Source organism: Phoca vitulina, unplaced genomic scaffold (assembly GCF_004348235.1).
Source record: "Phoca vitulina isolate PV1807 unplaced genomic scaffold, GSC_HSeal_1.0 scaffold3, whole genome shotgun sequence".
Classification (NCBI taxonomy): domain Eukaryota; kingdom Metazoa; phylum Chordata; class Mammalia; order Carnivora; family Phocidae; genus Phoca; species Phoca vitulina.
The window spans coordinates 78,680,695-78,697,532 of record NW_022589706.1 but is presented as its reverse complement, the minus strand read 5'-3'; the positions used below and the strand labels follow the sequence as shown (position 1 = coordinate 78,697,532).

The window sequence follows — 16,838 nt, the reverse complement described above, 5'->3', positions numbered from 1 at the left end:
ATATATTCTATCTTGATAAGTTACTAATAAGTACTTACCCCAAGAGAAAATTTCCTTTCCATTTAGTTCATTCAGGACTTAAAATTTATATTTCTGAGCTTAGCATTTGTTTCAACCTAAACATCTGTGGACCGCACAAAAACCAACCATATTTCATTTTTTATGATATGCTAGTTAGTAAGCTGGTATTAAACAAAAAGAAAAAGCAGCATTACAATTTATTCCTTTAAAAAAAAAATCTTTATCTAATTGAGAGTGAGCGAGCGAGACAGCGAGATAGAGAGAGAGAGAGAGCAAACGAGCGGGGGGAGGGGCAGAGGGAGAGGGAGAAGCAGATTCCTCGCTGAGCAGGGAGCCCGATGCGATGTGGAGCTCGATCCCAGGCCCCTGGGATCATGACCTGAGCTGAAGGCAGACGTTTGAGCCGAAGGCAGATGCTTAACTGACTGAGCCACCCAGGCGCCCCTCCTTTTTTTTTCTTTTATTAGTATATTATTGGAGGTTCCTGGAACCTACGAGCCTAGTATGCCTAGTTAAATCAAGAGTAAGAAGCATAGTGTTTAAATAAAGAACATTTCAGATCCAGTTGTGAGGTATGCAAATTTTCAATTGAGGAACAGTAAATCTGCTCCACTTCAATGCTTAAGAGTAAAGTTCACGTATGCTATCCATTGTTCGCTGGAAAGGAAACATAGGAATCAAAAAACATGCTATTTTAAAAAATGGGCCCCCCCCCCTTACAGAGTATTTGCTGGTCTCAGAGAGGAGATGACCTAGCAAAAAAATGTCTTCCCTATGGTCCTGCGGGTGGCTAAAATAACCGAGGAGAGGGCAGAGCGCTGGTCGTGGAAGCGGTGCACACACGCCACTTCAGACAAGGAAGACAGAAGCCGCATTGTGCACTGCACCTTGCATTGTGTATCAGGTCACAGTTGGACAGCAAATTCCGGAATACGTTAAAACACTGGGGATATTTCACTGAGGACATGTACACTTCAGGAAATATATACCGTTAAGCTTGAGACAAGGGGGAAAAAAAAAAAACCTCCTACTTCAAGGACCTCTCGCCTCAAAAATGGAAATATCAGATTGTACCCCACCCCTGTTGCTGATGATCACAAAAGTGCCCACATAAGAAAAACTCTCGAAATGAATGTTTTCAGCAGGTTTTACTTTTGTGTGGCATTAAAGGACCATCTCTTGTTGATAAGATTTCCTGTGTATAGACAGGAAAGCATGGTCTAAAACCAAGCAGAACAACCCTAATGCTGGTTACAGTCTGCCTTCAAATGTTAGAGATAGCATATTAAAAATGAAAGGTAAAACACGGGTTTTGATAATATGAGTGGCCAAATATCTTTTCTGCTGTAATCAAAGAAAATGTTCTTAGATTGATCCTATATCACCATTTGTACAATAAAATTCAAAAGGAGCATCTCAATGTGAAAAGCAATGCATACTCATTCTTTCTAAATAAATCAGAACATTGTCAAGAGTAGTGAATGCTACACAAGTCTATTTTATTTGAAGAAGTGATACCAGATCCCTTCAAAAGTATTTCACTTTTGGTTTTATTTTCCTGTCTGCATGCGTAAATTTGGAAAATCCATTTTTTAGGTAGTTGCCGCTAAAGTTTTAATGTGAAATGATTATGAATCTTGGGCCAGGGTGTCCTGGTACCTAGTGTTCCCTCTCCTTGTCTAGTCTAGCAAACTACATTTTCCAAATCACAGCTTACATAGACTTTCTCTGGAAAGCCGTTCATAAGTCTGCTCTTCCTTCCAGGTAGTAGAGTGATCCCTTTTGACATTTCTAGCTCATTCTGTGCAAACTACAGCAGCATTTATCACTATATAGAAACTATGTTTCTGTTCCTCCTATTAGAATGGCAGCTCTATCACTTTGTAGTCCTTCCTAGCCAATGTTCTGGTACATAGTAATGCCTCAATAAGTAGCTGATGAATGAATAAATCTCAATATTTTAAATACTCCTTAAAAATCATTACATTAAAAATTTAATATTGCTATTGTAATTACCCTAGGTTCATTTAATATAAATCTAATATAAAATATATAAAACACATATGTATGTATGCGCATGTATATATACATGCACACACAGAGGGAGGGAGGGAAAAGGACAGAGGGAGAGAGAGAGGGAGGGATGGGGAGGATGCAAAATATTAGTAATCAACAAAGATCTGTTGGACTATTCAATATTTCTATAGGCCTGAAATTTTTCAAAGTAAAAAGTTGGGCGAAAAAAAAATTGGTATCCCTTCATAACCGAAAATAAAATTATAATGAACAGTTATAGGTTCCCCACACACATTCATTGCCCATTCAGTCTTTTCAACGCCCTTGTGAGTGTGGGGCTAGCATTCCTATTTTGCAAATCAGAAAAGTGGGATGGTGGGGGGCCAAGTGATTCCTCAAGTTTTAAGAGCTGATCAGAAGCAGCCGGCACCTACAAAATATATTTGAATTCTAAGGCCAGAGTTCTTTTCACTACACTAATTTGCCTCCTCACTAGATGAGCTTTAAATAAATATTTTGTGTTTCCCCCCAAAAAGACACATTCAAGTCCTAACCCCCAGTGCCTGTGTACGTAACTTTACTTAGAAATAAGATCTTCACAGATGTAATCAAGTCAAGAAGATGTCATACTGAAGGGTGGACCCTGAATCCCATGACTGGGGACTTCGTAAGAGAAACGAGAGGGAGATTTGGACACAGGGACACGGGAGAGACACCCAGGGAAAAAGGCGGGTCTGCAGGAGCGATGCAGCTACAAGCCAAGGAGCACTGAGGATTGCTGGCAACCACTGGCAGGCTAGGAGAGAGAGGCCGGGAGCAGAGAGTCTCCTTCAGAACTCCCAGAAGTCACCAACCCTGTCATCATCTGGATTCTGGATTTTGATATTTCTAGCCTCCAGAGCTGTGAGAGAATATATTTGTTTTTGTTTTGTTTTTAGAGAGGGAGAGGGGGAGGGTGCAGAGGGAGAGGGAGAGAGCATCCCAAACAGGCTCCACACCCAGCACAGAGCCTGATGTGGTCTTGATCCTACAGCCCCGAGATCATGACCCGAGCCAAAACCAAGAGTTGGACGCTTAACTGACCAAGCCACCCAGGCACCCCATATATTTCTGTTTTTTTTTTTTAAGCCATCTGGTTTGTGATCATTTGTTTAAGTAGCCCTGGGAAACTAATATGGTAGTTATCCTTTGACCTGTAGCATATCTAATTTTTATGCAATAGTACGTGTGCTAGGAGGGTTTAAGTTACTCATTTTATATGACATGTCCTCTCTGACCTCACATGGAGGGACAGGGAAACTGCAAAAACAATTTAAAATAAATGTTTACCAATTTTAGAGTTTTCCTGATAACTACTACTGCTGCCTCTGTATATTTAAAAATATGAAAATATTTACAAAAAAATTATCAGTGAGATTATAATACTTACTTGTTCATGCCCTCCCAAATATGTATCGTCTTCTGCCATTCTGGAGCTGTGTATCAAAACAAAACAAAACCAGAGTATAAGAATGGAATGACACTTAAGAATTCCATCATGCAGGAGTAAACTATATTATTCCAGTAAGACCAAACATAATCCTTTTTAAAAGATCTTAGGAGGGGGGACATCAACCTTAGAAGAGAAGTTCCTTTTTGAAATCGAAATCTACCAGCAGGAAAATTGCACAATCAAAGAATTACCACGTATGTACAATCCAAAACCATGGCAAGCTCACAACAGTGTCCTGGAGTCTGGTGCAACCAATCTTCATCCTCTGTATAAAAATCATACATACTGAAATTCTCAGAGGTCATTTCTATTTGTCACCATCTAGACTTCAAGGATTTAGTCTTAGCTCTGTGTGTAGATTACTTTCCAACCTTTCATGAATTCTGTGATGGTGCTAGAACCGTGTCCAAGCTTTCTACCCACGTCTAGAGTTGAAAAGCTCAGAGAGGGTCCTCCTGCTGTCAGAGGGGCCTGGTCAGTGATTTGTGCAGCACTGGGGGGACAACTACGGTGTGCCATGCTCTGCCCTCCAGTGCGTTCCACTGCAGTAAGTCATTTCCTACCCTCGTCCAAGTGGTAGAGAAGGACGCTTGGGTGGCTCAGTCGGTTAAGTGTCGGACTCCTGATTTTGGCTCAGGTCATGGTCTGGGGGTCCTGAGATCGAGCCCTGCGTTAGGCTCCACGCTCACAGCGGAATCTGCTTAAGATTCTCTCTCTCCCTCTACCTCTGCCCCTCCCCTCATTCGCATGCACGCTCACAGGCTCTCTCTCTAAAATAAATAAATAAATCTTTAAAAAAAACAAAGTGGTAGAGAAAGACTGTAAGAGTGCTTATTATCAAGGCTACAGTCTCAAGATTTAATCAACCCCAGCCAGATATTAATGTACTGCAGGCCTTAGCAATCTTCTATTACCCAGAGGCCCTGAGAAAAGTGAGAAACCACATGGCCAGATAAAAACAGTATCTAAAAATCACATATCATTTTGGATTTACTTACTTAAGAAATATCCTTATCATTACTTTATATACAGGCTGATTTTATTTAAACTTACCTAGATCAAATTTTAGATCTATTTATGTGAAAGATTAAAGGACAAAAAAGGCTGAAAGCAATTAATTCCTGAAATAAATTTTTCTTTCATTTTTTACTAAAATATAGTTGACACATGATTTTACATTAATTTCAGGTATACAACATTCCTGAGACAAGCTTTTTGTTTTTTGTTTTTTTTTTCCATGAAGTCTATAAAGCACCTGGGACTCGGGCTGAGGATGTTAACTGTATGCCAAAATCTGTACTCTCCTTTTGCACGGTAATAGTTGTAGCTGGAAATGTGACTGCTCAGCTAGACTATACCCCACACTTCCTTAGAATGAGGGATGGCCACTTGATGAAATGCTCACCAGTGGAATGTCAAAACTATCTGTGTGCCACTTGTAGGTCTGGGCTTAAGGCCCTTGACGTGCGTCCTCCATGTTTCTGTTTTGTTTAGTTTTTTTCTCTTTCCTTCTGGATAAAACCTAGACATGAAGAAGACCAAGCTTCTACCACAGAGATGACGATGAGTGGCAGCTAATACTGGTAGTGATGTGAGGGAGAAAGAAATCTCTTTGGTCTTTGACCTAGGGCGTTGCTGGGTCTCTCTATTGGATGAATACATCTCCAGTAAGGACAAGATCCTTCAAAGAGGACCCTGGTTTTCAATGACATCCTCTCCTGCCAGAGCCCTCTGTGCCTGACAAGGAGTGAGCAAGCCTCATGAGGACTGCTAGTGGGATACAGAGCAGTGTCCAACTTCAGCAGAAGGGAAAAAGGTGTGTCCTATAAATAAGAACTTCATGAGGATTTGAAAGAAATATTTGTCTAAAACATAAAACTGCTGAAGATTGACAAATAACTGTAATCAATTAAGGTAAGTAGCTTAAAAAAAAAAAAAAAAAGGGAAAATTGCCCTGATACAGTAAAAAGGAATTAAGTCATTCAAAATTCCAGAGTTCTTCCACTACTTGGGTGTGTGACTCTGGATATACAACGAAACTCACTGTGGCCTTGTTTCCTCATCTGTAAAATGAGAGGTTTTGATGGGATCGACCTCTGACAACAGTAGAACTTTGCTGAGCTTGCAGTAGGTTAGTTGACTAATAAATGCTTATTCAAAGAACAAATCACAGCTCTTTTTGTAAACTTGGATTTTTATATGTACTTAGGTATATATCTATATTAAAGAGTCATCATCATAATTTCCAGTTATTTGAAGAACACTAGTAAAATAGTAAGTGTTACATTGAAATGCAGTGCTAATGCCAGTTGTAATAGTCCACGTGGAAAATCCTTATTCTTAGAACACCCAGGAGTCCAAACTTCCAAGAAAGATATTAAGACCATTTTTTTTTTTCTTTTTTGCCTTTAGGCTTTCCATTAACGTGGGCTGAGCCCCTGAATCCTCTCAAACAATCTTAGCCTATGGTCTTCAAAAGCAGAGGCGAGACTGTTGACTTATTAAATGGACAGAATCCACTGAGCACCTGTTACTTTGAATATATATGTGTACCTGTACATGCAGCTGTGGATGGCTTCCTGACCTTTGAATATAAAGTGGCCCTCACTTTGATTTTAAAAACTCAACTAAAATTACTCTATTAGAACTGCCACAGGGTTCTTATCATGATCTTTACTGTAGTTAAAATTTTAATGAAGATCTCTAAACTGTAGGCACTGGACAAATTACCCAATTAAACACAGTCCTCCTGCCAACACCCTCTCCATGCTTTTTGCCCAAATGCGTGCCAAAAGATCACTGTTTTAAAAGCCCAACAGCAGCCCAAGAGATACCAGGGTGGTGATTAAAATCTGAACTTTTACAGGCTTTGTAAGGCAGTTAAATTCACCGTAAAGAGCTGAGGTAACAGGAACCCTCAGAGTGATGTCAATGTTAATTCATAATTTAAAAATAAAATGTCAAAAGAAACCAAGAATTCTTTGGAAAGGATGAATCACTGAGTAATATTTGCATTAATTGTAAAAGCAAGTTTTATTTCAAAATTCTGAAATACCAACTAAGCCTTTGGAACTGAAGGATTAGGAAAGACCAGGGAAAGCCCCTCCCGCCCCCCTGCTCCCTGAGCCCTTCCTCTCACTTTCCCTTCACACAGTTCTGTGCTTTTGAGGAAGGACCTTGAAACAGAGAGGAAGATACTGCGTTGACTAGTGAGAAGATGGGCCTAAGCTCTGCATCTCTCTCCTCCAATGGTGAGGTTTTCAGGAAAATGTTCACACCGTGGAAAGAGAAATAGAAAATGTAGCTAGCTAGCAATAAAAATAGCTTCTCCAGCGAATTGTTTGTGTTTCTCACATGAGAGGCATAATGTTATAACTGGCTAAGTTCTAAATACGTGACGAGTTCTATATGAAATGCCTAATGGATTCTTTTCTGCACATCTGTGACAATCGCACCACTGACCTCAAAGGCCAGCACAAAGAGTTCTTAGTGAAGGCAGCAAGACCAAGCCCACTTCCCTCCTTATAAGTGGAGGAATTTTCTAGGATCAGATATACTCACATTTTTTGAGCAGGGCCCACTGTAAGGAAACATACTCTTTTTGTTCTATTAGATTTCACTAAAAAGAAAAACAACAAACTTTTCAAACCCCCTAATGGGTGACAATCTGCAGTGAGAAAAACAGAATTTTAGGTGCCATTCAGAGGACACAGTTGGGAATCAGAGAGATAAAGTGTCTCTATTTTCAAGATTATAATCAGCTATAACAGAAACCACTTAGGTGTAATTTTAATACCTCATCCTGGATAGCAGTGAGGATGAAATTATAGGAAAGACAGTGACTTTTCACCATTTCTGTGTTGAATAATAAATTGATATAGATAAAGGTTATTTATCTAGACAGAGGAATTTTTTTTTTTTTAAAGACTTTATTTATTCATTTGAGACACAGAGATACAGAGAGAGAGAGCATGAGCAGGGAGAGAGGCAGAGGGAGAAGGAGAAGCAGGCTCCCCGCTGAGCCAGGAGCCCAATGTGGGGCTCGATCCCAGGACCCTGGGATCATGACCTGAGCCGAAGGCAGATGCTTAACCACCTGAGCCACCCAGGCACCCCTAGACAGAGGAATTTTTTTTTATTGACTTTTTTTATTGTTATATTAATCACCATACATTACATCATCAGTTTTTGATGTAGTGTTCCATGATTCATTGTCTGTGCATAACACCCAGTACTCCATGCAGAACGTGCCCTCTTTAATACCCATCACCAGGTTAACCCATCCTCCCATCCCCCTCCCCTCTAGAACCCTCAGTTTGTTTTTCAGAGTCCATCGTCTCTCATGGTTTGTCTCCCCCTCCGATTTCCCCCCCTTCATTCTTCCCCTCCTACTATCTTCTTTTTTTTTTCTTAACATATACTGCATTATTTGTTTCAGAGGTACAGATCTGTGATTCAACAGTCTTGCACAATTCACCAGTGCTCACCATAGCACATACCCTCCCCAATGTCTATCACCCAGCCACCCCATCCCTCCCACCCCACCCCCCACTCCAGCAACCTTCAGTTTGTTTCCTGAGATTAAGAATTCCTCATATCAGTGAGGTCATATGATACATGTCTTTCTCTGATTGACTTATTTCACTCAGCATAACACCCTCCAGTTCCATCCACATCGTTGCAAATGGCAAGATCTCATTCCTTTTGATGGCTGCATAATATTCCATTGTATATATATATACCACATCTTCTTTATCCTTCATCTGTCGATGGACATCTTGGCTCTTTCCACAGTTTGGCTATTGTGGACATTGCTGCTATAAACATCGGGGTGCACATACCCTTCGGATCCCTACATTTGTATCTTTGGGGTAAATACCCAGTAGTGCAATTGCTGGATCATATGGTAGCTCTATTTTCAACTTTTTGAGGAACCTCCATACTGTTTTCCAGAGTGGCTGCACCAGCTTGCATTCCCACCAACAGTGTAGGAGGGTTCCCCTTTCTCTGCATCTCTGCCAACATCTGTTGTTTCCTGACTTGTTATTTTTAGCCATTCTGACTGGTGTGAGGTGGTATCTCATTGAGGTTTTGATTTGGATTTCCCTGATGCCGAGCGATGTTGAGCACTTTTTCATGTGTCTGTTGGCCACTTGGATGTCTTCTTTGGAAAAATTAGACAGAGGAATTATTTAGAGGAAGTGTACTGTAAGGTATACAAACATGTGTACTACACATAATGGGAAACATTCAACTGAGATTATCTTTTGACTCTGCAATTCCACTTCCAGAAATTTGTACTAAAGAATTACATGAGCATATGTGCAAAAATATTAGTACAAGGATATGCACTGCCGCAAAAAACTGGAAACAATCTAAATGTCCTTTGATAGCAGATTGCTTAATTATAATTAGGCTGCACTCATACCTTATATATTATGTAGCTGTTAAAAATAATAATTTGGATCCATATATAGTGACATGGAGATTATTACTCCTTAAGTTATCCATTCCTATGTTGTAATCTTCTAACTCATTTATGTAATTAGAAATATATGTTTTTAAGAAAAAAGAGAAAAACACTATGCTGAACTTAAAGTTTAAGCTTAAACTTAAAGTTTAACTCCGACATCTTTAACAATTAATGACACAGTGAATCACACATGAAGTATGAATGAGTGAACAATTTCTAAGCACTACTGGAATCCTCTTCAAATAAATATAATAGAAAAAATTTAACTTTAAAGGGGCTATTTATTTACATCTTTCTTCTGATATATCGGTTTAGTGATGATGAAAGAAATGTTAATGGTGGGTTTACTTTTCTCAAAATAGCTCTATTAAAGAAGTTTTTGAAAAAAAATCAGTATTTGTAATCTACCACATTTTAGATTTGTATACTCATTTTCCATGCTTTCCACACCTCCAACCATTTTCAGTTCCTTAATGCTTTATTTGGATGCAATGCTACCAATGTGACCAACATAGAAAATAGCTCCCTCAGAAGTACAAATACATCACAGTTGGAGCTGGTACAAGGTCCCTGTTCACAGTGGAATGCCAATCTAGTCGAGATGGCAGACACATATACAACCTTCAATTGTTAACTCATGCAAAGCTTATTAGCATAGTCAGTGGCACATAGTAAATGTTAAGCATCTTGTTAGAGCGTAACAAATTTGTTTATGTTAGATTATGGGAAAAGTAATAGAGACAGTAAGGGTTTTAGGCATTCTGAGAACAATCAAGTATTTTTCTTTCCTATCCTACATGTATGGATACACTGCCACATTCCCTCTTTCTCTCTATCCTTATTACTCTTGAATAAAATGTCTGCATATTTTGCCACTAGGGACATTTGGCAACGTCTGGAGACATTTTTAGCTGTCATGCTGGTGGATAGTCCTACTGGCATCTAGTGTGTAGAGGTTAGAGATGCTGCTAAACATCCTATAATGCACAGGAGAACCCTTTACAATGAAGAAATATCTGACCCCAAGTGGCGTTACTGACAAAGAGAAACCCTGATGAACGCCATCATATGACAGTACTTTGGTTCACATGTATAAAGAACTAAACTTATTGATTACTTCTCATGAATCAGGAATTATAGCTAGTGCTTCGTGTATTTCACTTATTTTTCACAATATTCCTGAGAAATATGGTCCTGGAGGAGAAAACTGAGGTTTACAGAGAGTAAGTGCTTTGCTGAGGTTGACAGAGTAATGCTAGCTAATCTGACTTCACAGACTCTGGTTCGTTCATTTACCTAAGTGGCAGATATGATTTTTTTCCTTGACATACAATTTTATTCATTTTCATCCAGCATCTTTGCTCCTGGTCTCCTGCATGTTCAGGTTGGAGCTAGTCTACCCAGATCATAGCCTGAAAACCCGAATAGGACTGTGACAACGCACTCAAGTCAGTTCTTCCTGAGACAGTCAAATGTGGTGAAAATACAAAACAACAATAACTCCAGCAATAGTTTTGGATATCTCCTTTGTTCAATTACAAAGGATAGAAGGAGAATCAAGAGACTCTCTAAAATACGTCCATAGAAAACACCATACTCACTAATGGTATAATAAAAGTATGTATATCTTTAAAACTAAGGTACATTGAAATATTCCTTGAATGCATTCCTCCCTTCATTAATTTAGTAATTCATTAAAAAAAATATTTAGCCTTCCTATGTGTCAGTTACCAAAGACAGCAAAGTATACAAGCGTGTATTCCCAGGGCCCACAGCTGTGGTGGACTGAAAGCAATGACCAAACGTTCTTTGCAACCCCACCCAACAAAAGATAAAATCTATTTCTCCTCCATCCCTTGAATCTTGGCAGGCCTGTAACTGCTCTGACCAACAGAATGAGACAGAAGTGTGAGTTTAAAACACCAGCTTGAAGAGGCCTTGCAATAGCCATTCTTGCTCTTTTGGAACACTGCTGCCATGTGAACAAGCCTGAGCTAGCCCACTGGAGAATGAGAGATCGTGTGGAGCAGAGAGGTCCTACTGGACGTCCCCCTAAACCAGACAGCATCAGATGAGCAACCACAAGACTTCAGAGATCAGCAGAGCCAGCCCAGACCAGATGACCTAGAGAGTCCACCAAATTGAGGGAAATAACAAATGTTTGTGTTTTAATTAGCTTTGTGGTAATTTTTTACACAGCGAAAGCTAACTAATGCAATAGTTTAGTAAGTACGAAGACAGAGAGGCAAACGCAATGCAACATGGTAAGGGTCACGGGAAATGGAGGGTGTGTAGGGCATGGGTTATTTATCTTGGTAATTCAGTAATTACATTTTCTTTGTTAGGGTCCTATTCAGAACCCACTCCCCACCCCCCACACTTTGTACTCATTTTTACTGTATTTGCTTATTCAGTTCCTAATAAAACAAACGAAACAAGTACATTACCCAAAAATACTGTACTGTAAACAGAAATAAAATTAGTACTGTAAAGCCTTCAAAATGTAAGTATTAATACAGTGTTATTAGCTTTAAGCACTGATACCATTAAAAAACAATTTATAAAGCTTTTAATACTTTCAACTCTCTAATATCTAAAATCAAATTAATCATTCCTGCTGCAATGGCTCTGTTCTTGACTTCCCAATTTCTGCCAATATATCACTGTCTCGGGTACTCAGGGTCAAAAGTTCAGTCACCTTTTTCTCCTTTCCCTCTCCTTATCTCACACATACTCAGTCAATAACCAATTTCTGCTGATTTCTTCCTTGTATTATTTCTTGTGTCTGTCCCCCCCCTTTCCATTCCCACTGCTGTACCCTAGTTGAACTTTCACTGCCTCACGGCTGAATGACAGTAGTAGCCTCCCTACTATTCTCCCTTATAAGGTCAAAAGCCCTCAACCACTCAGATTATATTATTACATTAAATCATATTATAAACATCATCTATTACTATGTCCTAACCAAAACTCTTTATTACAGACAGACTGATCATGCAAAAATGCCTTGCTCATTTCCACCTTGTGTTTTGTTCATGGTAGCCTTGCATTCTGAAATGCCATCTTTCTTACTTACATATTACCTACTCCTCAAGCCTCTACTCAAATCTGACCTCTGCCCAGAAACCCTGTATTTCCTCTGTAACCTACAGCTATGCAGCCCACACAAAGGCTATAACCCTTAGGTGTACTGGTGATTTTACACTTGACAACATAATGGTCTACTACAATTTAACTTTATATATTTACCATCTTCTTAAGTGGATAAAATGCCTAAAAAGTAGATATAAGAGCTTCGCTTCTTTTTATCACCTAATTAGTAAATACTAAGGACTTTTAAAAATTGATATTATATTAATAGCAGGAAGCACTGCAATTTCAGATTTGTCAAAATGCGGACTCCTGGTTTCAGTCATGACAGGGTAATGGTTATTGAACTTGCCCAACTCAACTGTAAAACTATACCAATAATTGAAACAATAATGGAAGACACTGGACATGGAAACACTTGAGGTGAGCTCTAGTTCACTTTTTGACTGAGAGTATGTTCCAAACCACGACACAAGGAAGTAAGAGTCCAAACAGAGAACAGCAATCTCACTGGGCAGGGTATCAGAAATGAGGAATTTACACAGACAAAAAGGCACAGAAATCTGCATAGGGGTCACTTCTGGTTAATGAATACATACTAAGCTGTACTAGTAGTGCAGGACAAGTCTACTAGAAAAACGGCTGCCGGGGATCTGAGAGCTGAATGGAGATTCCAGAAGTTTGGGGAACCTATGAGAAACACTGAAGTTCCAATCATCCAGGGTAAAGAGACATCACTCAACAATCTAAGCATTCAGCTATGACCCCAGAAAGACCATGCTATTGAAATAAGGGAAATACCCTAGAATAAAGACTACTCTAAGCCTAACTTTATAAAACCAGGTGATTCACCAGTAAATTTATTGCCTATTACAACAGAACTCAACACTCTTTAAAGGAAGACAAAAATACATCCTCTCTACAATGTAGTACCCACAATGTACAACAAAAAGGACAAAACATGCAAAGAAGTAGGAAAACATGACTCAAAAGAAAATAATGACACAAATTATGGAATTGGCAACCAATGACTTTAAAACTGTTAATAGCAATATGTCCAGGTGCGCCTGGGTGGCTCAGTCATTAAGCGTCTGCCTTCGGCTCAGGACATGATCCCAGGGTCCTGGGATCGAGCCCTGCATCAGGCTCCCTGCTCGGCGGGAAGCCTGCTTCTCCCCCTCTCTCTCCCCCTGCTTGTGTTCCCTCTCTCGCTGTGTCTCTGTCAAATAAATAAATAAAATCTTTAAAAAAAAATAGCAGTATGTCCAAGAATATAAAGGAAAAGATGAACATAATAAATGGATAGGGAATCTTGGAAGAGAAATGGAAATAAAAAAGAAAAAGAACCAATGGAAAATTCTACATCAAAATGGGATTTTATTAGGTGACCTGATCAGCATATTGAACACTAGAAGAAAGGATCAATAAGCTTGAATATCAGTCAATAAAATCTATCTAAACTGAAGCAGAGAGAAAAAAGGCAGAAAGAAATTAAGACACCTTTAATGACCTATGAGATGGTATCAGGTGGTCTTAAACATATGTGTCATTTAGAGCCCTAGAAAGAGAGAGAAGAAAAAATATTTGAAGAAATAATGGCCAAGAATTTTCCAAATTTGGTTTAAAAAAAAAATCAACCCATAGATCCAAGAATCTCAAAGATCCCCATGTTGGATAAAGACAAAACCATGCATAGTCACATCACAACCAAATTGATAAAAATTAATGCTAAAGAAAACAATCCTAAAAACATCCAGGGACAAGGGGGGATAATGGTAAGTATGATGGCTGACTTATCAGAAACAATGATGAAAATACTGAAAGAAAAAAAGATTAGCGTACAGTTCTCTACTCAGCAAAAATAACCTTTACAAATTAAGGTGAAACTGACATTTTTCAAATAAACAAGAGCTGAGAGAATTCATCCCTAGCAGGCCCGCAGCCTGTTAAAGAAAGTTCTTCATGCTGAAGGGAAATGATACTGGATAGAAATTTGGATCTACATGAAAGAATGAAAAACGCCAAAGATGATGAAAATGTGGGTAAATATAAGACTTTTCTCTTGTGTGCTATTAAAAAAAATACAATATATTTTGGGGTTTATAACATATGTAGAAGTAAAATGTGTAACAAAAATAGCACAGAGGAAGGGAAAAGGACAAGTAGAAGTATACCACTGTCAAGTTCTTATATATGAAATGTTACAGTATGAACTTGTGGTAGACTCAAGGATGCATATTGTAATCCCTAAAGTAAACAGTTTAAAATATAGGCAATGAAGGAGATGAAATGGAATTTAAAAAATAAACTTATTCAAAAGATGGCAGGAAGGGAGGGAAACGATAGATAAAGAACAGATGGCACAAGTAGATAATAATTACCAAGATGGTACCTTAAGCCCAACGATATCAATAATTATAATCAATGGAAATGGACTAAACAGGCCAAAAGAAGGTAGAGATGGTCAGCGTGGACAAAAAAAGCAAGACCCAAGTATATGCTTTTCATAGAAATTGTTAAAAATTAAATATTAAAGACTCAAGTAGTTTAAAAGTATCAGGATGGAAAGTTATGACAGTTAAACCATGGAAATACTAAATATAAAAAAGCATGTTATACTAAAATATCAGATACAGTAGACTTCAAGAGAAGAAATATTACCAGGGGCAAAGAGAACCATTTCTTAAGAATAAAAGGGTCAATTCATCACAGAGAAATAATGATCTTAATGTGTATGCACATATTAACAGAGCTTCAAAATACAAGAAGCAAACGTGGCAGAACTAAAGGAAGAAATGGAAATATCTACAATTATAGTTAACATTTTTAACACTCCTCTCTCAGTAATTGATGAAAGCAAATCAACAGAACATCAGTAAAGATATAGAAAATGTAGGAACAACATCATTAATAAAACTAAGTGCATGTATAGAACACTCCAATGACTGTGGAAGACACAAGTGCATGTGGAACATTCACCAAGACAGACTGTAGGCTGGACCATAAAACAAATCTCAATAAATTTCAAAGAAGTGAAAGCATACAGATATGTTATCTAAACACAATAAAATTAAATTCGAAACCAGTAACAGAAAGATACCTAGAAAATCCTCAAATACATATAATTAAGTCAAGATGTTACACTGGGAAGGGAGAGAAGTACCTCTTAGAATCAATAAAACAGAGTAAATATAACTTCTTTTCCCTGTGTGAGAGAAGCATATAAATTCTTGCTGTATCATGTCCACTGTACCCATGGAGGACAGAGATTTTCTGAGAAAGATCAGAATGCACTCTAATATGTTCCATAAGTATCAATCTTTGCCCATGATTGTTTTCTTAATCATAAATGATTGAAATTTATAAGGTCAAAAAGATGTTCTGGACATTTTCTAATATTATAATTAAGGGTGATATATATTAAATGGCAGATTCCATTCTAAGTAAAATTTATTTTTGTTAATATATAGTAGGATGAAAATGATGAATCTAAATCTGTAGAGCTAGAGAAGTTCTCTAAAGATTACAGTAAATTAGATAAAACCTTAACATGTTACAACTGAATTCACTCATGAGATATTGTTGTCTTCCATTTCCACATAAAAACCAATTCAATACATTTACTCAACGTTTGAGGTCTTTCATTCAGGTGGCATCAGAAAGGGATTTGATTTACTACAGGTTTCTTCTCTAAAAATAAGAGTATGATGGTGGGGGTAGCAGGTGAAGGATGAATAGGTGGAACACAGAGGACTTTTAGGGCAGTGAAAATACTCTTGTATGATACCGTAATGATGGATACATGTCCTTGTATATTTGTCCAAACCCAAAGAATGCACACCACCAAGAAGGAACCATACACAAACTATGGACTTTGGGTGCTTATAATGTGTCAATGTAGTTTCATCAACTGTAACGAATGTACCACTCTGATGAGAGATGCTGATAATGGGGAGACTATGCATATACAGGGGCAGGGGTGTACGGGAAATCTCTGTACCTTACCCTCAATTTTGTTGTGAACCTTAAACTGCTGTAAAAAAAATTAAGACTTAATTAAAAAAATGTAGTACAACCAAATTTTAATTTCACGTCTGGCCTTTGTCTTGAGCACCATTTTGGAGTATTTGTATTGTCAGACTGAAGAGGAAGTAGACCTCAAGAATTATGAATTAGAGATTAATATTATTTTGATCAGATACAGAGAAAACAATCAAGTTCTCTTAAATTTGAGTATGACAACTTCAGTTGGATTTTCATTTTTATTTATCCTCACATATCTATAAAAGTATATCCTTTATGTTTTAAATGAAAAGAATTAATCATGTGAACCAGCAATACTTGTTTGGTTCTATGGATATGGTGACAATCGCTCTGGAGGGAGAAAAGGGTTTCCTTGAAGAAATAAGAACAACAGTGACCTTCCAATTACACAAACACACAAATGATGATTTTTAAGCATCAAAATCAGGCCTTATACAGGGAACTTTCAGTCCTTAAATCTAGTTATAAAGGCATTTCCACATTGACCACTCACATAAATCCTTCAATTTATGCAGATGTCAATCTATAAAGGAAGAAAAAAGTGAACTACATTCTCTCCCACGTCTGATAAGGTCTGATGTGAATACTTCTTTCTCCCATATCTCTTTGTCAGTGACCTCGACTGCTGGGCAATAAACAAAATATTTACTCAAACTCGTAAATGACAAATTAATATGAAAATGTGATTTGTTTTTTATTTTT

General features: G+C 38.0%; 1 protein-coding gene across 2 annotated transcripts in view; it reads right to left on the bottom strand.

Annotated features, from left to right (window-relative positions):
- The window catches only part of NFKB1 (nuclear factor kappa B subunit 1), a 113,475-nt gene that overhangs the window by 86,409 nt on the left and 10,228 nt on the right, over window positions 1-16,838 (bottom strand). For both annotated transcript variants that reach the window (XM_032400904.1, XM_032400905.1), the window contains exon 2: window positions 3,467-3,512. In XM_032400904.1, coding sequence (XP_032256795.1) covers window positions 3,467-3,505 — 39 coding nt within the window. In that variant the 5' untranslated portion in view covers window positions 3,506-3,512. The remainder of the gene's footprint in view (window positions 1-3,466; window positions 3,513-16,838) is intronic.